Source organism: Lolium rigidum, chromosome 6, assembly GCF_022539505.1.
Source record: "Lolium rigidum isolate FL_2022 chromosome 6, APGP_CSIRO_Lrig_0.1, whole genome shotgun sequence".
Classification (NCBI taxonomy): Eukaryota; Viridiplantae; Streptophyta; class Magnoliopsida; order Poales; family Poaceae; genus Lolium; species Lolium rigidum.
Window position 1 is genome coordinate 245,986,771 of NC_061513.1, and position 23,471 is coordinate 246,010,241.

The following is a 23,471-nucleotide window of genomic DNA, read 5'->3' on the forward strand; positions in this document are numbered from 1 at the left end:
AGAGACCTTGCTCTGATACCAATTGAAAGATCGAGATGTCGCCTAGAGGGGGGGGTGAATAGGCAATTACAAACTCTTGCGGATTTGTCTTGTATGAATGCGGAATTAAACTATCGTTTAGTTTACAAGCACAAACCCCAAATATGCTAAGCTCAACTAAGTGTAACAATAGCAACTAGAGCTAAGCAAGATAGGCACAAGATATATGTAGCACAAGTGATAGCAAGATATATGTACTTCAAGCACGATGGCTATCACAAGGAAAGAGAGCTCGGGTATAGAAATAACCGAGGCACGCGGAGACGAGGATGTATTCCCGTGTTCCCTTGCTTTGCAACAAGGTACGTCACGTTTGGAGGAGTGGAGGTCCCACGAAGGATTCCCCGCGCCACGAAGGCTCACCCTATTCTCCGAACCACACCCACGAAGGATAATGGCCCTTTCCTTATGGTTAGCTTTTCCTCCGCTCCGGAGATGGCAAGCTCCACAACCACTTCACAAGCTCCACGAAGGAGAAGCCCGGGCCTCTTCACAATCTTCTTGAAGAGATCACCGGAGCACCAACCGCCAAGCCAACTAGGAGGTTTCCCTCCAAGAGTAACAAGCTCACGGTCTCTCACTCGAACTAATCGTGGTGGAGAGCTCAACACTATGCAATGATGCAAAGCAAGAACACCGGAGGTGTTCAAGTCCTTCACACTCAAATCCCACCAAAGCAACGAATGCTAGGATGAGATTGGAGAGGAAGAACAAGGGGAAAGTCAACTAAAGACTCCAAGATCTAGATCCCAAGAGATTCCCTCACTTAGAGAAGAATTGGTTTGGTGGAAGTGTAGATCTAGATCTCCTCTCTCAAATCCTCAAATATGAGCAAGAATCATGGGGGGGAACAAGAGAGAGAGCAACTTCTTCAAATGCAACAATGGATGTGAGAGAATGGGGAAGAAGTAGTTGCTCAAGGTGGAAGAAGGGCTATTTATAGTCTAGGGAGAGAAATAACCGTTGGGGAAGAAACGGGGTGTAAAACGCATAAAAACGCCACGAGAAAGAGCCCAGCCGGTTGCCAGGCCGGCCGACCGGAGCAGCAGCCGGCCAGGCCGGTCAGCAGCCCGGTCGGACCGGCCCACCAGCCGGGCGGGCAAGTAACGCGCAGGGCGGCAGCAGAGCAAGGGCGCGCTGGGGAGAAGGCGGCCCAGCAGGGCGACGCGGCGGTCGGGCGACCAGGCCGCGCGGGCGCCGGCGGCCCGATAAGCCGCGGGTGGCCGGGAGAGCAAGGTGCGGGTGGGCCGCGAGGCGGAGAGGCCCGGCCGGCGGGAGGGACGGCCCGGGGCGCGCGGGCGAGCAGGCCAGCGAGGCCCCCGGTCGGACCGGGGCCTGTGCCGGGCAGGCCGGTCACGGACCGGGCCTGCGACCGGACTTGGGCCAAAAGGCCCCGGGAGGCGGCCCGGATGGCACCGGTCACCAGGCCGGTCGGTGACCGGGTGGGCCGGCGCGCGGCCCGGCAGACCGGGCGGCCGGCCGGCTGCCATGCCTCTCCTTTTTTTTTCTTTTCTTTTCTTTTTATCCTTTTCTCTTTTTCCCTTTTCTTTAATAACAAATGCTCCCGAACTCCGAATCGCATGAAACCAATTTTGTTTGGAAGATAACAACAAATGCTATCTTATGGAAAGTGAAAAACCAAGAATCTGTAGGAGGGGATTTTATCATGAATATAAAAGGTAGAACCTTATATCATGAATAACCGGTAAAATCACCCAATCTCGAAAACGCAATAGAAGATGCATGTGAACTCCGTTTTCGATGAACTTGGGCTTGTTGTAAAGCTAGCAACAAGCTCAAGAACCTCACACCGAGAAATACCAAGAAGCAATAAGAATATGCAACGCATGCAAGGATTGAGCTCCCTAAGACGATGTGATCAAGTTACCCAACCGGAAGCCCCTCTTGATAGTGCGGCTATCTATCCTATAATCCGGTCTCCCATCAACCACCTCGAGACCGGTAAAAGGAAAACCTATCAAGGTCATACCTTTGCCTTGCGCATCCCATCACTTGTTCATTGTCGCTTCGTGTATACTCACAAATGCTCCCCATACACAGTGATGGGAAAGCTTCATTGATGCACATCTTCACATGTCCACTTGTCACCAAATGGACGGCAAGCTTCAAGCATGTGATCCGCTCAAGATGCTCATCTTGAACTTGCCCAACTCAACCTTGTATCTTCTCATACTCACATAAGATAGAGCATGGCTAATATTGAGTTCCACATAAGAACTCCATCTTCATTTCTTCTTCTTGATCATATCACATATATATCTTCATACCGATGATCTTGATGCCAATACACAAGGTATACCTTTATCTTCATGGCATCCATACTTGAATCCAACACATGGAGAGCAAGTAGTACCTATGGAATATTCCTTCATATAAACTCAATGAAAACATTAGTCCATAGGGGTTGTCATTAATTACCAAAACCACACATAGGGGCAATGTACCCTTACAACTAAGAATTAATCCATGTATATAAGAAATATTGGATATATAATTGGTATCACTAAAAGGTGGTTCCCAATATGAATCTAACAATATCAATTATGTACAATATTATTGAGATATTGTTTCTCATTTCTATCGGTCAAAATTCAACTACAAATGGAGGGGCAGAATTGAACCACATCCGAGGCAACCGACCCGAGCGTAGTTTTTTTTTTAGCATGAACTGTGGATTTTCCTTTCTGTGTATATTTTTATAAATTACCCAATGAAGTACTTTACCTATGTATTAGTAGAAATAGTTGATTTGGCCTATGCTTTGTCCTAATTACAGCACTTAATACAAAATTGGAATGGCGTTTATTTGGATCCGGTTCCGCCCGTCGCCAACATGCATGAACCGTGTTGATTAGTACATACTGAGTACACTAGTCTAACGATTAGTTTATACAACACAAGTACAGTATATTGGAGTAGTACGCAGTATTTTACCACGCCGTCTAATACAATACTCTAATCCGTCATGATTATTGAGATAAACTATCATCCTGTTCACGGATCGAAAGAGAAAGTTAATAATTGAATAATCCTGCTCCACCACCCTGGAGAAATAGTCCATATCTGCTGCCTAAAGCGTTGTGCCCGGCACAGTTGAAAACCCTAGGGCTCAATTAATTAACTAGTACCACGTCACATCGATCCATAGGTCAGAAAATAGCTCGCTCTATGGCTTTATGTGTGCAACCTAAAGATTGCCGACGAGAAAGATCGATCTAGACGTACGTATAATCTTATAAAATGATACGCCTGGTGACCACCAGATCTACATTACTTTTTTTCACGGCGAACGTCAGCCGTCAGATCTCGATCTGACGCAGCAGCTAACATAGGGTTTCGTGAGAGCCGTACATACTGCGGTACAGGCGATTTGATGTTGGCGATGACTGATGTGAGCTGCTGGTCAAGGACGGCATCATATCATATCGGATACAGGTTTAACCAGAGAGCAGTTAAAAACATTTGCAAATCCAAGCAGCTAGTATAGCTTAATTATGGCTGACAGCTCCCTGCGCCCGACCACATGGACGATGCATGGGCGACCCGTGGTGTTTGGTCCATGATTGGGTCGTCTAGCGGATCGGCTAGGTTTGGTCCATGGCCACACAGAGTGTCTTCGGTGGAGGTCCATCCATCAGCTCATCTGCTAATGGATGGACACAATCTGCTTAATTATGCATATAGCTCTTAGTTTAAGGTAATATAATAAGTAGTACTATGTTTCCATGGCTAACTTAGGAGATTAGTGCTCATAAACAGATTTTTGGCTCCTGGCTCCATGCAGTCTCATATTTCTCAAACTTTGAAAATCGTAGTACTTAGCTTATTTAATTACAAAACTCACTTTTATATGTTTGTATTTCCTAAATTTATGTGTTGTTTAATTAATATACTATTTGATTTGTGGCCTGCATAAAAAACATATTTTTGGATTCTGCAATATATTCCGTGATGAAGTTTTACAAAAAATGGTGTCGAAAGAGAAAGAAACCACACGGCCTTATGTTACAAGAGACTGCATCAACCAAGGTTGCGAGTGCGGAGTTTCGAACCTTGGGCGCAACATGTCATTACCATTCTAGCAGTGTATCGGTTCACCACATGAGCACATGATTGTTTCCATTACTTTTTTGGTAACTTAAAAGGCACTTTCTATTTATCTTTTTGACAAAAAAAAAGACTCAGGTAGATTGCAAGATCCACTTTGCGCTTTCACGTGGCATGTTTTTGTATTAACTTAAGTTTAGGTATGAAGGGTGTGTTCACGAACAATAAAACTTAAGTCAATGACAACAAGCTGAGCTCTGACATATATAGTCCATGGAGGACAACATACAACTCACAAATATCATAAGTTTCCTGGTCTAGGAAGGAGATAGCTAAAAAAATATTTTCCTAAATACACAAAAATAATTAATCGAGCTAGTATTTCAGAGGGCAATTGGGAAAATTAACGGAAGGGTGTTTGTCGAGTGTCACTGACGTGGAACAACACCATCAATGCCATCAGTGTGTCATCATTCACGGTGGCAGGGGACACACGTGTCCTTCTTATCGCTGAACATACTTTTGTTGTTGTGTGTCACAGTGGCACACTCAGCCTACATGTAATCTTTGCTGATGGAACATTCAGCAAACGCGCCTAATTTTCGAGTTCCTCTTGATGCGAGTTTTTTTTCACTGCACTCGACCTAGTTCCTGTGTTGTCGGGTGCCCGATAAATTGCACGCGGTAACCTTAGTGGCACTTGGCAAAGTGTCATTTTCAGTAGTGTATGTTTCCTTAAAATAGGAGTAATCATTTTAGCTAATGAAATATAGAAACACATACCCCTTAATTAGATAGGTTCATAAGAAATATTACTAACTTAATAGTAGATCATAGCAAGAGTAATTTGAGTAAAACTGACGAAAAAGGGTAGTACCTCCGCCCCAAAATAGATGTCAATAGATTCATCTAACTTTATATGTATCTTACACTAAATTGTGTCTAGATACATTCGTATTTGAATAAATTTTTGACATCTATTTGTGGATGGAGGGAGTAGTAGGTTAGGATATACAGGGGATTCCTTTTTGGGAAGGTTAACTGGGGAATTACATTAGAGGTAATAGGTAGGTATAGTTTTATGAAGAAAATGTTTGGTGCAAAGGGATGGAACCGCACTATGCATGCACGTCTCGCGTTCGTCCAAAAACTACTCGCTCCGGTCTTTTTATGGCAACAAAACAAACCTGTGAGCATGCATATATATGATCTGACCTTTTAGGTTTTGCGTGAGTTCTTTTAATGAGCATTAACCTTGCACACTACTAAGTGTATTCTCACGCATGCATGCATGATAAATACTCTCGATCAGCAGATGGCTAACCTAACCCTAAAGTACTTTTCAAAAAGTGCTAACCCTAACACGCGTCAATTTGCGTGAATGTTCACATTGTATCAGAAAGAATTGATCGATGTGCATGAGCGCATGGCTATGTTTTATACGGAAACAAAACGAAAAGAAGCATGCATGTTAAAAATCGAAGACCCTCGCAAGCTCCCGTTTCGGAGCAGCGGAAATACTGAACCCTACATGCATGAAACACCCATATATATCCAATTAACTTATTGTGACGCATCTCTTGCACGTATTGTTCCATTTTGCCAATATTTCACTTTAAAAGTGCGGTATGGTGTGTCGTATTTTTTCAAGGGTGTACATATATATGATCGAGATTAAAACCCTACAATGCTTGGCCAAGGGGCGAACTCACATGGTGGGCCATGGCCCACTCCAAATTTTGAGATTTTTTCTGTCATTAATTTGAGAAATAATGACTACATATATTACTCATTGGCAAAAATTTACCACAATTGGGGAGCGTAATTTTTTTTAGGTGTGCCCACCCTCTATTTGTTTCCTACGTCTGCCGTTGCTTGGCCAACATCATGTTGTATGTAGGGATGCAAACGAGCCGATTTCAAGTGAATTAGCCTACGCCGAACTCAACTCATACAAAATTCAAGCGAGATCGGGCTAAGTTTACTTAAAGGTCGAGCTATAAAAGTTAGTTCACACTCACCTTGTAATTATCTCGAGTCAATCTCAAACTAGTCTCGAGCTACAAAAGACAATGAAATTTCCTTTATCTGAAGCCATTTATTCATATTCCGTTTAGATGATGGCAACATAATAACAAAAACCATCATTAGCATTTTCCCAATCAAAACAACGATATTACACCTTCAAAGTAGCTTGGCGTATTCTATCTCAATCAAAATACATTAGCCAAAAACCAATAGGAATCAAGCAAGTGCCTAAATTTGCTCGCTTAATTAACCTAACCATATGTATTTTGTACATGTGGAAGGAGAGAACTCTCATCCACATCATGTAATTTACTCTAGCTCTCCGGTTCAAAATAATCACCTAAAAATAGATGTATGGCACACGTTGAGCCGTTGGGGAGTCTTGAGCTTTCTTGCGTTCCTAGTTGTATGTCACACGTTGAAGTCGTCAGGCTGTTGCTTTGACCGCGCGCACATTCTTGCAATGCAATGGGTGTGTGCACTAGGGCGCGCGCGCCGACGCGCCGCGCACACATATCATTGCATGGCAATGCAATCTACTCCAATAAAGCGCGCCGGGGAGAATAGTCAGAGACGGGCAGCTGGGACCTTGGGGCACCACAGGTAGAGTTTCAGTGTGGCGATGGGCGTGGGCACGCAGCGTATGTGCCCAGTGTGTGTGGGGCGGACCTAGCGCGCCCGGCCGTACGTGCGGCTTTGCACGGTCCTCACTGAACGTACCATTGTTCTGAGGAGTGAGGATTGTAAGAGTTTAGGAACCACACATTGTGGTGTCTTGTATTGATCTATATATAGGGGGAATACAAGACAGAGTCTTTGTCACATACGACATGGACACATACAGGATTACACATATACAACCGTATCTCTATACAAATACATATACGGTTTATATTCTAACACCCTCCCTCAGTCGAAAATGGGCGTCCTACGAATGTTGAGACTGTCCCGAAAATCCAAAAAGAGAGGAGATGGTAATCCTTTAGTGAAGATGTCCGCAAACTGTGAAGAACTCGGCACATGAAGCACCCTAACATCGCTCGTGGTGACTCGATCCCGCACGAAATGAAGATCAATCTCCACATGCTTGGTGCGCCGATGGTGTACTTGGATTACGTGTCATGTAGACGAGCCGACATTATCACGAGAACACAATCGTAGCACCCGAGACCGGCCGATGAAGCTCTCGAAGAAGGCTGGCGAAGCCAACAAGTCTCCGCCACCACATTTGCAACCGCCCGGTATTCAGCCTCAGCACTAGAACGGGACATCGTGTGTTGTCGCTTGGCAGACCATGACACTAGATTGGAGCCAAGGAAAACGCGGTAGCCGGAGGTAGATCGTCGAGTGTCGGGACATCCTGCCCAATCAGCATCCGAATAGGCCGTCGGTTCATCGGAACTCCGGCGAAACAAGGTCAGTCCATAGTCTGTGGTGCCGCGGATGTAGCGAAGAACACGCTTGACAAGGAGCAAGTGATTTGCTCGAGGATCATGCATATGTAAACATATTTGCTGCACCGCATAGGAGATGTCCGGCCGGGTAAACGTCAAGTATTGGAGACCTCCCGCAAGACTCCGATACTCTGTAGGATCTGCCACTGGTTCACTTGATTTGGCTGATAACTTGGAGGCGGTATCAACGGGTGTGGTGATGGATTTGCAATGCGACATGCCAGCACGCTCAAGAAGCTCTAACGCATACTTCTCTTGGGAGAGAAACAGACAATCCTTGCTGCGCTTAACGGAGACGCCGAGAAAGTAATGAAGATCTCCCATATCCGTCATACGAAACTACGACCGAAGCGAGACAATTAAGCTAGCCAGCGAGAGCTGAGGAGGAGGCCGTCAATACTATGTCGTCCACATAGAGCAAAAGATATGCTCGTGTCCGGTCCACGCCGATAGATGAACAGAGCTCATCGTCGGACTTGGAGCCAATGAACCCAAGAGATGTGATGTAGGTGGCAAACCGCTGAAACCACGCCCGAGGTGCTTGCTTTAAGCCGTATAAGGACTTGTTGAGACGACACACCTTGTCAGGGAAGTTGGGATCAACAAACCCTGACGGCTGACGAGCATAGACTGTTTCCACTAGAGTGCCATTGAGAAAAGCATTCTTGACATCGAGCTGATGTATGGGCCAGTTGCTAGACAGGGCAATAGACAACACCTTGTACGGATGGTGGCTGGTTTCACAACCGGGCTGAAAGTTTCATCGAAGTCAATCCCTTCACGTTGGGTGAATCCTCGCAGAACCCAACGAGCTTTGTATCGATCCAAAGAACCATCGGACTTGAGCTTGTGACGATAGATCCACTTGCCTCGTGACAATGTTTGCATTGCGAGGAGGATCAACAAGCTCCCAAGTATTGTTTGAGAGCGAGCACCGTACTCATCAGTCATAGCTGAGCACCAGTTTGGGTCCTTGAGCGCAGCACGATATGTCTTCGGAATGGGAGACAAACCTTCGACGTGAAGATCAAAAATCTTCTTGGGCTGCACAACCCCTGACTTGGCGCGAGTGACCATGGTATGAGAGGGCGGTGGCGGTGGTGCACGCGGTCGTCGAACCGGTGCAGGTGCAGCAAGCCCGGGCGGCGAGGCTGCAGTGGAGGGCGCTGCCGCGCGGAGAAGCCAGGCGCGGCAGGCGGCCAGGCAGCCGTGGGCGAGGCCAGGGCCGGTGATGGCGTAGCAGGCTCGTCTGCCGCGGCAGAGAAGCCGAGCGCGACAGGGCTGCCGGGCGGCGAGACGACCGATCCGCCGCAGGGGCGCCGCAGGAGGCACAGGCTGGAGTGACCGTGGCGGGCACGGTATACGGTGTCGGCACCATCGTTTGCTCGGGGACCTGCAAAAACTCATAGGTATGCAAGGAAGGAGTGGACGATGGAGAGGACACGATGGTAGCGAAGGGAAAGCTCGTCTCATCGAAAACAACGTGACGAGATATGATGATCTTCCGGGTAGACCTGTCGAGGCAGCGATAGCCTAGATGATGCGACGGATATCCGAGAAACACACAAGGCACGGAGCGAGGGGCAAGTTTATGCGGTGCAACAGCCGAGGTGTTGGGGTAACACAGACATCCGAAAACCCTAAGACCAGCATAGGAGGGATCCTTACCAAGAAGGGCGCGGAAGGGGACGCGCCCCGCAATGGCTTTGGAGGGAAGCCGATTATGAAGAAGCACGGCTGTATGAAGAGCTTCGACCCGGAGCGAGGTGGCATGCTAGCTTGTATTAGGAGAGTGCGTGTGATGTCGTTAAGAGTGCGAATAATCCTTTCCGCTTTACCGTTTTGTTGAGATGTATATGGACATGAAAAGCGAAGTGCTATGCCATGTTTGTTGGCAAACGTGTGAAGGAGAGAATTATCGAATTCACGACCATTGTCGCATTGTATAGCTTGCGAGCGTGCTTGAAGCTGGGTGTGAGCCAAGGCATGCGGGGACGCTAAGTGAGAGAAAACTTCAGACTTTGCTCGTAGAGGATAGACCCGAGCATACCGAGTGAAATCATCAAGACAAACAAGGTAGTACTTAAACCCAGAAATACTCTCAACGGAGACGTCCACAAATCACAATGTATTATTTGAAAAGGGGCGACGGTTACACGATTGGTGGAGGAGAAAGGAAGACGAACATGACGACCTAACCGACGGGCATTGCACAAGCTAGTCTTATCTTTATTCTTTTCCCTAGGTATAATCGAAGAGCGAACTAAGGAGTCCATGACAGGCCGGCTCGGATGTCCGAGTCGACGGTGCCACGGTGCGGAATCGGCAACGAGGAAGGCAGTGGGTGGACTCGGTGGAAGAAGCTCGGACCGGGTAGAGAGCTCCGAAGCTATTGCATCTGAGAATCTCGGTCTCGGTACGCGAGATCCTTCACGGAAAAACCAATGGGGTCAAATTCAACGGAGACATGATTATCGGTAGTGAATTGACGTACGGACGGAAGGTTTTTGACAATGTGAGGAGCTACTAAGACATTGCGAAGGTAAAGTGGGCGAGTGGATGATAAAAGGGGACGTGCGTGGCCGGTAGCGAGTTATCGGAAGAGAGGAACCATTACCGACAATAACCGCACGAGAAGAAGGTGAAGGGGGAGACACGGATGTGAGCATACCGGGGTCGGACGCGAAGTGGGAGGATGCGCCGAGTATCCATCACCCATTCACGAGGAGGAGCTTGCGGTCCCATAGTCCGGAACCGATTGAGCAAAGCCTCGTTGGTCCCGGGAGGCCGTCGAGGGTGCCGGAGACGGAGGCAGAGCGATGGGAGCGGTGTTGCCGTAGCCGTGGGGCAATGGTGGAGTGCCATAGCCGTAGGAGGGAACCGCACCATATGGGCTGTGCGCGTAGTAGGCATGAGAGGGCGGCGTGGGGCGGGGCACGTAGTGCTGCCGACCGAGCAAGCCGGCCTGGCCGTAGGGCCACACCTGAAAGGCGCCGTTCCAGGGAAGCTGCATTGGCGTCCAAGATGGGGCGGCTGGGACCGGGGCCGTGGCGGGCGCGACCTCTTTATCCTGCTTCTCCTTGTCCTGTTTCTTCTTCTTCTTCTTTCCCTTGCCGTCACCCTTGCCAGGGTTGGGGTTTGGGTTGGGCGTGGCGGAGTAGAGAGCCGTGTCACCAGAGCGGGATCGACGGTTCTTCTTCTTCATGTCCTGAAGCTCAAGAAGAGATCGGCATTTGTCGAAGTTCATCCCGGGCATGAGGGAGATGAGATCAGCGGCCGAGTCGTATTGCTCGGGGAGGCCGTTGAGACACCTGGATGACGAGCTTGGCGTCGTCGACCGGAGCGCCTAGATCGGTGAGGCCATCGAAAGGCTCTTAACCTTAGTCAAGTAGTCCTTCATCGTCGGCTCGCCCATGTCAAGCCCGTCGAGCTCGGTGGAGAGATGAAGCTGGCGGTTGATCTTGTGGTCGGTGAAGAGGCCGTTGATGCTGGTCCGAGCTCGACGGCTATAGGATCATCGCCCGGTTTCATGACTCGCGTCGAGGAGGCCAAGGGAGACGGACCCATAGAGCCACGAGACGACCGTGGCGTCGAGCAGAGTCCACTCCGGCGTCGGATCGGGCGGAGCAGCCGCGTCGATGTGATCCAACAGGGCGTACTTGCGAAGGGCGGTGCGGAAGAACGTGCGCCATTGGCGGTGAACGCCGGTGTCGAGGGCGAGCTCGACGGGAACATGCCCCTTGATGGAGGAGAGGCCGACGGCTTGGGCGTGCAACGAGGAGATGGAGAAGAGGCCCGCGCTAGAGTTCGCGGGGTTGGCGATGGCAAGCTTGCTGGTCGCCTCGCGTTCCTGCTTCTCCTTGAGCTCCCTCGCAGCGCGCTCGCTGTCGTCGCCCATGGCTGCCAAGAAGGGATCTAGGGTTTTGGAGGTGGGTGGCTCGCAGAGGTGGCGGCGGAAGAGGAGGGCGACGCGGTCCGGGTTAGGGTTTTGCGTCTGATACCATGTAAGAGTTTAGGAACCACACATTGTGGTGTCTTGTATTGATCTATATATAGGGGGAATACAAGACAGAGTCCTTGTCACATACGACATGGACACATACAGGATTACACATATACAACCGTATCTCTATACAAATACATATACGGTTTATATTCTAACAAGGATGATCACCTCATCGTCCACCACAATTTAGGCATTTTTCGCTAGCTAGCGAGTGTTGTCCACGCCGACAAGTAGCAGGTGTTCATCGAACTTCGGCGTGGTAGAATGGTACATCCTCCGGCGCAAATCAATTGACGCGCCTAATATGCATAGTATATCGCCCTCGTACGCGCGGCTTTGCATTCTTGGCACCGACCTACACAATCATCCTTGTGAAGAATCCAAAATACTCCTTATAATTTATATTACTTGTCACTAGTATGAATGTATCTGAAATAAATATGTCTAGATATGTCTACATTAGAGAGAATTAATATGGACCAGGGGAGTAGTTTCACCGGGCCGATGAGGCATTCTTTTCGTCCAAGGGCTATATTCTTGGCACACAAGCCGGGTAGTTTACTAGTCACATGTATCATGCAATCTTAGGTATTTTGTTGCCTCTAACATGTTTTGTAGGAAACCGTGGCAACAAAAGTATAATGTCACGTGCGCGTTGGATTTAAGTAAGGCCCTGAAAGCTGCCATGAAGTTTAGCCGAAAATGATGTCCGGAAAATAATTTTGGATATGACCAAGGCCTCGGTTCGAGACGACCTAGCGCTCTTGTGTGACGTGAGCAAGCTTAAAACCCCGAATGGGGTCAACACCACATTTCATGGCGTTGAACTTTGGCCCCCAACACTCATGTTCATGTTCTAGGCATTAAGCTTGTCCATGTCGAACCATAGCGACATATCATCTCGGCACCTCAACGCCTTGACTTGGTCAATGTCCAGGGAAGAGCTTGGGCACCTCGAAGCCCTATTCAAGGGTGTTTAAGTCTGTCCACGCTGGACAAGAGCACATGTCGCCTCGGCACCTCAACATCTTCAGGCGAGGAGTTGTGATGTGTAACCTTAACACCGTGATGTAACGCGTTGAGCAAAAGAGCTAGATCTGAAATTATTTTTTTAGAAAGGGAGATCATTTTGGCTGAACTTCTTAATAAGAGTCAGATTTGTCCCATTTCACATATTTCGGTGAGGGTATTGGTTGTGCAAGTTAGGAAAGCTAATAATATAGACCAGAAGATATATTGTCCAGGAAGCATGTGTGCACGCCAAACATGTTTGTTTTTCTTTGTGAGATGGGTTTTAGCAACTATCCAAGGAAGAACATGTTTGGCCATGACCAAAAGATAGGGATATATGTATATGTGGTTTATTTTTTGATCATCAAAATAGGTATATATGGTTGGTTTTTGTCACCATCTGAACTAGTAAAATACCCTGGAAGTGCAGAAGACAGGGTATTCATCGCAACAAAAGAGTTTTTTTTTTTTGAAAAGGGAAAGCAACAAAAGAGAGTAAATTAGGGTTTCATCACGAACTCGCCAAAGGCTAATCCCGCCGTTCCAGCGTTATCCTACTATAAGTTGAGTCTTCCTCATTCGTCCTCAGTGACTTCGAGAGATCAACCCCTTCTCAATCACATGTTAGGTAGTATAAAAAAGAAATCCTCACATGCGCTCATGGAATCGGCCTGCTAAAGACGTTGGCGTTAGGGGCTGTGCATGTTGACAACTTTACTTACTGTTTCAGTACGTGTCTTGTTGATCTAAATGCTTTCCTTAATTAAAAACATACTACTACCTCCTTCCATAGAAAAAGATGTTGGAGATTTATTTAAATTCAAATTGTCTGAATTCTAATGTATCTATACACTAAAAAAGTATCTAGATACATCTAAATCTAGATACTATAGTCCTAAAAGAACCCCCTCGCATTTGTAGGTACACAACAACATGCGTCGCACAGAAGAAGCGTGTAATTGAAGGATAAGCAAATCGACGTCAGAAGGACAGATGCTGAAAAGACGAAACACCCTTTACGCCCTATGCTGGTACAGCTTGGAACATGTCAATACATCTGTTATCAAGGATGTTATTATCAGGAAAATCTTGCCTCACAACAATTTAACTTTATTAAATCATCATTTACCAATGTTTTCCTCTCTGGCGTGACCATTACACACGTAGTAAAGAATTTAATGGAATCAATGTGGGCTGGAAGCAGCGCAACAAAACTGAAGCTTACACATCCAAGGGAGCCACAAGTGTATGATCAAGCCACTTGGAAAAAATTGTAAGAAAACATAGACAAAATATATTAGACCAATTACACTTTTACTCGGTCGTGTCATGAAGCCCTGTTCTGCTTCGTCTTGGCTATACTCAGAAGGTCGCCAAAGAACTTGTCCTCAGGTTTCGATGGCCTGATTGGTTGCCCCATGGAAGGTGATGAAGAGGGTGTCGTCTGGTAGGACGAATTCATTCCCGCATAGGAGCTGTCTTGCATGGAGAGACCATACATACTCTGGGACAGGTCGTTGGTGCCAGGGTACCCATACGCTGGCCTTCCCTGGTTGTAGTACTGTGCAGCTGACTGCTGCACATACGCATATTGCGACGCCATCTGACGACCATACATTTGCTGCTGTGGCATTCCTCCAAACTGGGCGCCCGGTATTTGTTGTGCATACATCATACCTGGCTGCGCTACTGGCATTGGTGAAGGTTGCATACCGGCAAATTGCATGCCTGGCATTGGCATGGACTGTGGTGGCAGATGCCCAAACTGGTTCCCATAGCCTGGCTGCATTTGTGCTCCAACAATTTGGCTGGGTTGCATCGCCTGAGGTGGCATAGCTCCCGGTTGGTTGCTATACATTGGCTGGGTTTGTTGACCTCCCATATAGTTGGTCTGCGGTTGTAATGGCTGCACACCGCCAAACTGGCTTGTTGGAGGTTGGAGAGAATGCATACCACCCGATTGGCCATTTGACATTTCATCGGTTGGCACTGACGGAGCTTCCCAAGGAGGAGGCGGAAGGGCTCCACTTTGATCATCTACAAAATTCAGATAAGACTATCACAAATCCTTCAAACAGACATGCAAAAATGTATAGTCTGTCAAAGATACATACATTTAACTTACAATGATTTACTTTTTCAAAAGATATAAAAGAGATAGACACAGAAAAGTAATGGTCAAAATGGCATTGCATACCGTAGTTTATTTGCTGTGGTGGGGGTGCCACATGGTTGGCAACTTGACCATTCCACCCAGAATTTGTGCCATTAAACTGCGACGCCTGATCATAAGATGTTCCAGGGTTTACAGTATTCCCATTAGAATAGAGTGCCACCTGCTGAGGAGGCTGTTGTGATTGTGCAGGATGTTGGGTTTGTGTGTTGTATGGTTGTGTTCCCGGAACGGTGGGACTTGAATCCAGACCAAAGGGATCAAGTGGTCTGGAATTGCTGTTAGCAGCATTGTTCTGAGAAAATATGTCAACAATTGCCAGAGCACTTTGATTTGAAGTAGAGTCAGCCAAAGGGTCAGTGACTGGAACAAGAGCTAGAGAATTTTCTGCTGTAGATGGGGTATCATCCCAGCTAAGAAGATCAACGCCCGAATCAGGTTTTGGGGGGTTTGCTGAGCCATTTGACAACGGAGGTGCTGGAAGCGCTAGTTGCTCAAAAGGAGACTGCTCACTTGTGCTGTTACAAAGACAGGTCAGATTGAAACAGAGGTTAATAAGAGCAGTCATATAAAGAGTACACGTCATTCCTATGAACAGCAAGAAACTTTCAAAAGCTGAAATCATTCCTAACATTATGTAGAACTAAGCATATGCGAACATGGTAGGAGAAGACTAGGAACCTTTGGTTTGGATCTGTTTTAGAATCTTGGCTTATGGGGTCACCGATATCCACTAGTGCTTGCTCTTTCTTAGAGTCCTGGTTTGCAGAATCCTCGGTATCTACAAGTGCCTGCAGAGACTTTGGTTTTTTCTCCACTCGGACTGCAATGCCTGCAGCAATTGCGTCGTGTCTTGCAAGAACACGCTGTAAATCATCATTCAGGGCAAGCCCTTGCGATAAAAGTTCCTCATCCCTGTGAATAAGAAAGGAAAAAATTAGTCAAATAATAAGTAGATTCAATGCAACAGAGACAGCTAAACAAACAGAACAAGCTACTCGTGTCAGCTTTTAATGACTCTGATGCTTTTGGAGTATCCAGATACTTTAACATATATCTCATGTCTTCTTGAGTAATACGATCAAATACCACAGAAAAAAAGTTACACATGAATAATAGACAAAACTGGTAAGATTAAAGAAGCAGAAAATTCAACATCCTCTTACCAGACGATTCAGGAAGGTGCTTAAGAAAGTAAACCTCACGGCCATATACATATCTATCTATATCTTCAAATGTGCGATTGGCTAACATTGGATACAGAAAACTAAACAAATGGTAATGTAAAATTTAGTGGATTGACTGGATTCAAAAGTAAGTGCACTCACGAGGCAGTATTAACTAGTTGGACCACTCTCTGCTTGTAAGTGCGGCACTGATCAACAAGCTCCACAATTACCTCCTGCCTTAGTCCCTGTGTGCATAGCATTTCAATATATAATCAACAAACCTCGGAAAATATAAGTGTAGAGATTTTTATATTATTATGCATGCCATGAATACAGCAAGAACACTACACACTTTGAATTTCTGCTTAAAATGCAGTTTATATTTATGTATCTTATTCCAAATTATGTAGATTATTTTCTTTACATTGTTTACTGCTTTATACTGAAGATTTCGAGGACAAGGGTGTGCCCAACACCTAATTTAAGACACGGATGTTCCTGAAACCATAAACTCTAAGGGTAGCCAGATAAGTTTCACGCTTTGATACCTTACTTTATGGTAACATAGATAACAGGGGGAGCATAGTATTCAAGCGATGTAACTTGGATTCAATACAGACAGGAGTGGTTATAGCCTTATAGGTCATGTATAAGACAGTTGGCCTTGAAGCCCTGGCATCTTGGACCTCACATTGGATATCATGAATACTGAATAGTTCAATGAATGTAAGCAATTAGAACAAAAAACATATTTTAAAGACAAGCTCATATTTGAAAACTGATCAGGACATATTTCCCAAAAGAAACATGTTGGGTTTTTTTTTGTAAGCCGGTAAATTCGAAAATAACAAAACAGAATACCATGTTCAGCCGTTGGTTGTAACTCTAATATATAATACTAGGTCCATACTTTTGTGCAGGTTGAATTAAAAAGCATGCTTATGGAATTTTGGTACCTCTCTGTTTCCAGGGTCTAAAGCATTCAGCATCTCTGCTAGTACATCCATGATACCACGAGCATTCTGAATCTCTGACATACTGAAAATAAAAGCAGTACTCAGTTCATTCCATCCAAAAAGAACATCAGATTGCTACATGAAATAAGGTAAACTAGACTGAAGTAGACATGTTGATCAAAGATGCGCACTGGAGACACAAGAAAGAAAACTAATTATAATGACCCGCACTCTGATTACAGTAAAGCGATTATACACACCATCTGAAGAGAAGACAAAATGACACCAGTCATTCTTGAATTTACCATTTCTAAAAGGATTGTACATGAACATTCATCTCATGTGAGCGCATGAAGTTGATAATAAATCATGAAGAAGCTTAAGTTGCAATGTAGACAAGATGTGGAAATCATGGCACATACGTAATACTATAGTTTCATGTTGTTTTTTACTTCATAATACGGAACCAAATCTCTAGGCCAGTACGACAGAAGTGGCAGAAACTAACCTTACACAAGATTCCAAACTCTTGTTTACATTTTCTATCACAAACTGCCATACATTAAAGTGGGAACAAGGTAATACTAGTGAGCACAATTATAAAGTGAAAAGAAGTTTTTTTTAGTAAAGAGATCAAATAATAAAGGCAATACTGGCTGTTAGAATCTACACTTGGTTCACATTTTATGAGCACATCACAAAATCGACAACCCTCTGAAGGATGCCACGAAGTTTTGGATTGCAGGATCAACACTATACCAATTAGAATATTATTATTTATTCCAAAATCTATGATAAACAGATAGAGAGGGAAAAGGGTCCTATCTTTCCTTAGAAGCCCCTGTCATTGGCTAATGCTCGACCTTATATCTTTCTTTCTCTTCAAAGGACAGATAGGAATTCGCATAACCCTTCTCTTTTCTGAATCCTAAGTGGTACTATCAGTCTAATGTGTTCTAGCAGATAACCATAATTTTGCAGTCTCCATGAGAAAATTTACGATTTTGTGGTGTGTTTCAGTAAATGCCAATCAAGTGTAAGCCCAGAAGAAAAATTTTGCCAGTAGAAATGTGTCATCTCAAAGCAGAAAATGACAGCTAAAAGAAAGCAAGCACACCTCAGAGCAGGGAAGTCATTTCCAGCAGAAGATTCAGCTTCATCCCGTTGGTCAGGACTACGCATACTTTTCTCTGCTGGAGACTGACCATTAAACAGCGGTGCAGGTCTGTCGGACCTCTTGGGGAATTGAGCTCCAGCACGCTGCAAGGGGGAATAAGCATAATTATTTTAAGCAGCAAGGTAAATTTGTAGAATCAAGATAGAACCATTGCATTCAATGTCTTGCACATACTGAATGACATTAAATTTAAGACAAAATAATAATATAATATCAGTAGTAACATTTTAAAACAGAACAACTGTGCTAAGTGAAAATCCAGAGCCTAATAAATAAATTGGGCTTGAAAAGTATACCACCAACTCATGGTATGCTGCATAGAACTGCGGATATCTGGAACGTGGTCCCCCCAAAGCTTCTTGCCATGTATCTACTAGAACCAGAACCTTCTCTTTGACACGTGGATCAGACTGTAAGATGAGACAAATATAACATCATGCAGTCAGCAGACTGGGAGAAAACAACTGAAGTTTCAGAACTTTGACGGATGATATACCTTTTTCTTCACTATCTTGACCATCTCATGCAACACATCTCTCTCTGCAACATGCATGTGGAATATATCCCCACAGTTCTTTATTGCAGTTTCCAGCAGCTGAAATAGAAGAATATTATCAGTTCATCATCAAGACAACAAATGATTCCTGCTTACATGTTCAAATGATAATGAATCATAAACTAATGGAACATAAAATTATCAAAATAAACTGATTCCAAACCAGTTATGTCCTCACCAACTATCCTAGTTTTTTTGTTGGTTGGACAAAGAACTAATAATATACAAGTTAATTATGTGATACCGTCTGATTTATAGGCTGCAATAACCTTTCCAACCATTTTCAAGTACACCATGATTTTTAGTGGTGTTGCAAGCTGCATTGGTATGATGAAATAAGCACCTACTCATGAAGCATACAAGGAAGATGCACATGCAAACAGGATATTTAGATAATACAGACAAAAATGTGCAAATACAGCTAAGTAGCAGCCATGTATGTTTGATGTTATTGAAAAAGCACAGCTAAACTACTTTTCTTCTTGATGACTACAGCAAAGTAGCAATAACACCACTGAAGAACAGAGGTTGCAAATAAACTTACAGTTAATGCAAGAAGCTGAACTTTTGGATTTTTGTGCCCAATCCTTTTTCTGAGAGCCTTCACGACATCTTTGGATTGGCTGTTACCAGGCGAACAGTTAACTAATAAATATCAATAACTGACAATAAATAAAGCATGCATCACAGGAAACAAACAGTAGCTATAACCCTATAAGTCAAGATACTTCTACTGTGTCAGCTCAACTATTTGATCTCAAATCGTAATACTTGGATTAGTAATCAAGGAAAGCAACCTATATGACAAGTTTGAAAATCTAGAATAGAACCTAAATGTTGTTCAAAACCTGCAGACATATTAAACAGGCAAACTGCATCAACTTTTGTGGGTTCCGTTGCTAATTTAGTAGCAACAAGTAATAACTAATAAGCAGTCAACTGCAGTAATAAATAATAACTATTAAGCAATATTGTACTAAGATAAGAATCATTCATTACATGTGCAACTATAAAACATTGCATCGCGGTGTTCTTCTAAGAAGTAGCTCGGGAAATAGGAGGGGCAAGCAAAACTGTAGAAGTAGATCTAAAAACTAAAGCTAAGCAAAATTATAAGGCACTAGCAATATTGACGCAATTAGTATCTTCAGAAGATATAGTCATTTACATGATTACATAAGGAATCAACTCGGCTCCTTTGATTCATAGGTTAGGAGAAGTGTAGGGATAAGAAACGTATAGGATTTGGGTGCCATGTCTAGTTGAATCCCATGGGAAGAGGAATTCACTTTGATTGTGGTGAAGGAATTTTTCATGAGGTCCAACCTAATGCTTTTCTCCTATGAAATTTACACTACAAGATTCCTATGGGATATGATCCTACGAATCAAACGGCTTCCACAAGAAAAATTCCATAGGATCGCAATCCTACATAAATCCTTTGAAAATCCCATGAATCAAAGGAGAAACATGATTAAAGGAACAGTAACTACTGAAAAACGATGGACAGCAGTTGACCTATGCCGACATGTTATAACTTATAAGAGTACCTTGGCCATTCCTACATGATGAAACTAAAAAACCAACCAACAGTATTCCCAGAACTTCTTCACTCTCCAAAATCTTCAGATGTCAGAGTTTAACATGAAGAACTAGGCTAGGTCAGTTAGAAAGACTGTGGGTAGTACAACTGATTTCAGTAAGAACTTTGGTGAACAAGCAATTCAGCATTCAATTAGCATTGTGACAATAATTTTTCAAGGCTGATTTAGAATGATATCTAATTATGTATCATCCATCCCAATATTGTTAGTTAGTCCATCTGGCCCCATTTAATTGGCGTATATGACTGGACATAGCAGATTTGAATGTATGGGCTTCGACAAATAAATCGGGTCCGGAGGGAGTGTAATATTTCCAGCCTGTCACTACATAACATAGAAAGAGCAACCCAAAGGATTATACCAACTAGAATATTCTAAGCTGTCCTCCGGGTTGCAATGAACTTCACAGCACTACTCATCTTTCATGCAACTTCTGGATATCTTGTCAGACTGAATAACCTGCCCTCTTCATGCAGCTCTAAGCAAGTGCCTCCAGGAGCTGCACTGTTTGTTTCCATTCCTTTACTTTCTATGTTTTGCCTAGGTGCATGAACTATGCATACCAAACTTATGAAACTCTCGGTTTACTGAATGAGTAGATTGAGTGACATTATCAAAACCTGAATATTTTGTCCTCGCCAAAAAAATAGGTGTGTAAGGGCAAATGTTTGAACATAAATCTGGGTCATGGGCTTGCACTACAGAAATTTGCATGATGTAAAATAGCCCTTTACTTCATTTTCCAGCAAAACGAAAGGGTTCCAGGACTACAACGCTCAAGCCAGTTGACTCAATTGCAGAATGTCAATACCATTTGGCGTAGCCAGCCAACAGAACACCAAGCACGAAGCTGTTCTCTCAAACTTCCCGCCATATGTCAATCCCCATTCAACAATGAGGATAAGAACACCGCTATAGGACTGAATGTTGTGAGAAACCAGAACACAGATGGAGGTTGCCAGATCCACCGACCACCGCCTGCAAAATCCCAATTCACAATTCCCCCGGACAGCCAGGCCACCGGATTGCATACTATCAAAATTTCGCTTGGCCGCTTCAGGAAGATCCAAATTCGAGCCGTTTGTCTGGTATCGCCGAAACGAAACCGCTCATAAAAGCGGAGCGAGTGCCGGAATTTGTCGGAACTGGGAGCATTTCCAGCAATTACGTGGTCATAGTAGGACATAAAATCACACTAGTCCGTCCTACTCCTACCCAGATCGCGCCAACTCCATCCACGCCATAGCTCCCCGCGCCAAAACGCCACCGCGCAGCTAGCAACATACGTACTATCTGGCGAAGGGGGCAGCGAATCCGCGGGCGGGCAGGCAAAACAGGTGGAGCGACAGGGCAGGGCATGGATCGGGGGAGGGGGGCCGTACCCGGGATCGCGGTTGCAGATGTCGCAGATCTCCATGTTCTTGGCCCAGTCGGGGCCGATGAGCATGTCGCTGCTGGCCCGGTCCACCATGGCTCCGGCCATGGTCGCCGCCGCCGGTGACAGGGCAGGGGAGCCCGCCCGCCCGACCGACCCTGCGCTCCTCGGCTGCGGGATTCGGGTCGGGGGCCGGCGATTGGGTGCGAGGTCGAGGCCACCGCGCGCCACCAGATTGGCCTCGCGTTCCCTTCTCGGTGGGCGGCTTCTTATTTTCTGTTTTGGTTGTTTATTACTGGTCGTGCGAAAATTAGCTGTACAGTACACTGTGAATGTTCGATGCTTGGACGACGACGGTGATGATGATGATGATGTGATAATAATGGAGGGATTAGATTACGTGGGGAGTTATTAGGGCAGTTAGGTGAGTGCGTGGGTGGGATCTGGCGGTGGCAGCGTGTGTTCTTGTGTGGTCTGAGCTGTCCGACACACTAACTTTGGAGCGCGTGATCGTTAGCTTTGTTTAGATTCGTTTACTAATATATTTTCTCCAACTAGACTTCAGTACGTTTGGAAGCGTGAAATGAAATACAACGCGCTGAAACAAAATACTCCATCCCATTCAAATTAATTTATTCGAATTTTAGGACCGTGTCAGAAATCCTATTCGTGGTTTTGTACTTTCAAAACTTTTATCAACCTAAAACGTTTTATTTTTATTGTTGACTTAGACCTTCGAAACTATATCTCATATTGGCATGTTTAGGCAACAACTTTATCGATAATTGTTAGATTGTACATTGCTTACTTGGTAGATTCATTATCATTCTCTGCCAACAAACGGTTGCATTATCCTCTTAGGTCTTAAAAACACTTTACTATTACCGCGGCAATTGTTTGCTGCTAATTTTGTAACTACTACTCCCTTTGTTAGGAATAATAAGAGATATGAGTTTTCAAAAACTGTTAGATATTATAAGGCATCTCCCATTTAATTGTCTTCTCCCCAAACGCATGTTCTTATTTTTCTATACTCCCTTCGGATCGGTTTAAGGCGCTGATGCGTGCAGTTAACACACGTCCGTTGGGAACCCCAAGAGGAAGGTGTGATGCGTACAGTAGCAAGTTTTCCCTCAGTAAGAAACCAAGGTTATCGAACCAGTAGGAGTCAAGGAACACGTGAAGGTTGTTGGTGACGGAGTGTAGTGCGGCGCAACACCGGGGATTCCGGCGCCAACGTGAAACCCGCACAACACAATCAAAGTACTTTGCCCCAACGTAACAGCTGAGGTTGTCAATCTCACCGGCTTGCCGAAAACAAAGGATTAACCGTATAGTGTGGAAGATGATGTTTGTTTGCGAAGAACAAGAAAGAACAAATATTGCGAGAGATTGTATTTCGGATGTAAAGAATGGACCGGGGTCCACAGCTCACTAGTGGTGTCTCTCCCATAAGATAAATAGCATGTTGGGTGAACAAATTACAGTTGGGCAATTGACAAATAGAGAGGGCATAACAATGCACATACATATCACGATGACTACTATGAGATTTAATCAGGGCATTACGACAAAGTACATAGACCGCTATCAAGCATGCATCTATGCCTAAAAAGTCCACTTTCAGGTTATCATCCGAACCCCTTCCAGTATTAAGTTGCAAACAACAGATAATTGCATTAAGTATGGTGCGTAATGTAATCAACACAAATATCCTTAGACAAAGCATCGATGTTTTATCCCTAGTGGCAACAAGACATCCACAACCTTAGAACTTTCGTCACATCGTCCTGCATTCAATGGAGGCATGAACCCACTATCGAGCATAAATACTCCCTTTTGGAGTTACAAGTAT

General features: G+C 44.9%; 1 protein-coding gene across 1 annotated transcript; it reads right to left on the reverse strand.

Annotated features, from left to right (window-relative positions):
- Nucleotides 1-13,695: 13,695 nt before the first annotated feature.
- Nucleotides 13,696-21,757, reverse strand: LOC124667430 (TOM1-like protein 9). The gene is made up of 10 exons (XM_047204713.1): nucleotides 21,624-21,757; nucleotides 19,182-19,260; nucleotides 18,578-18,676; nucleotides 18,378-18,491; nucleotides 18,022-18,164; nucleotides 16,905-16,986; nucleotides 16,108-16,193; nucleotides 15,461-15,694; nucleotides 14,804-15,297; nucleotides 13,696-14,643 (listed from the first exon to the last, which is right to left on the reverse strand). The coding sequence occupies exons 1-10, from the start codon at nucleotides 21,722-21,724 to the stop codon at nucleotides 13,934-13,936; spliced, it is 2,142 nt and encodes a 713-aa protein (XP_047060669.1). The 5' UTR covers nucleotides 21,725-21,757; the 3' UTR covers nucleotides 13,696-13,933.
- Nucleotides 21,758-23,471: the final 1,714 nt, after the last annotated feature.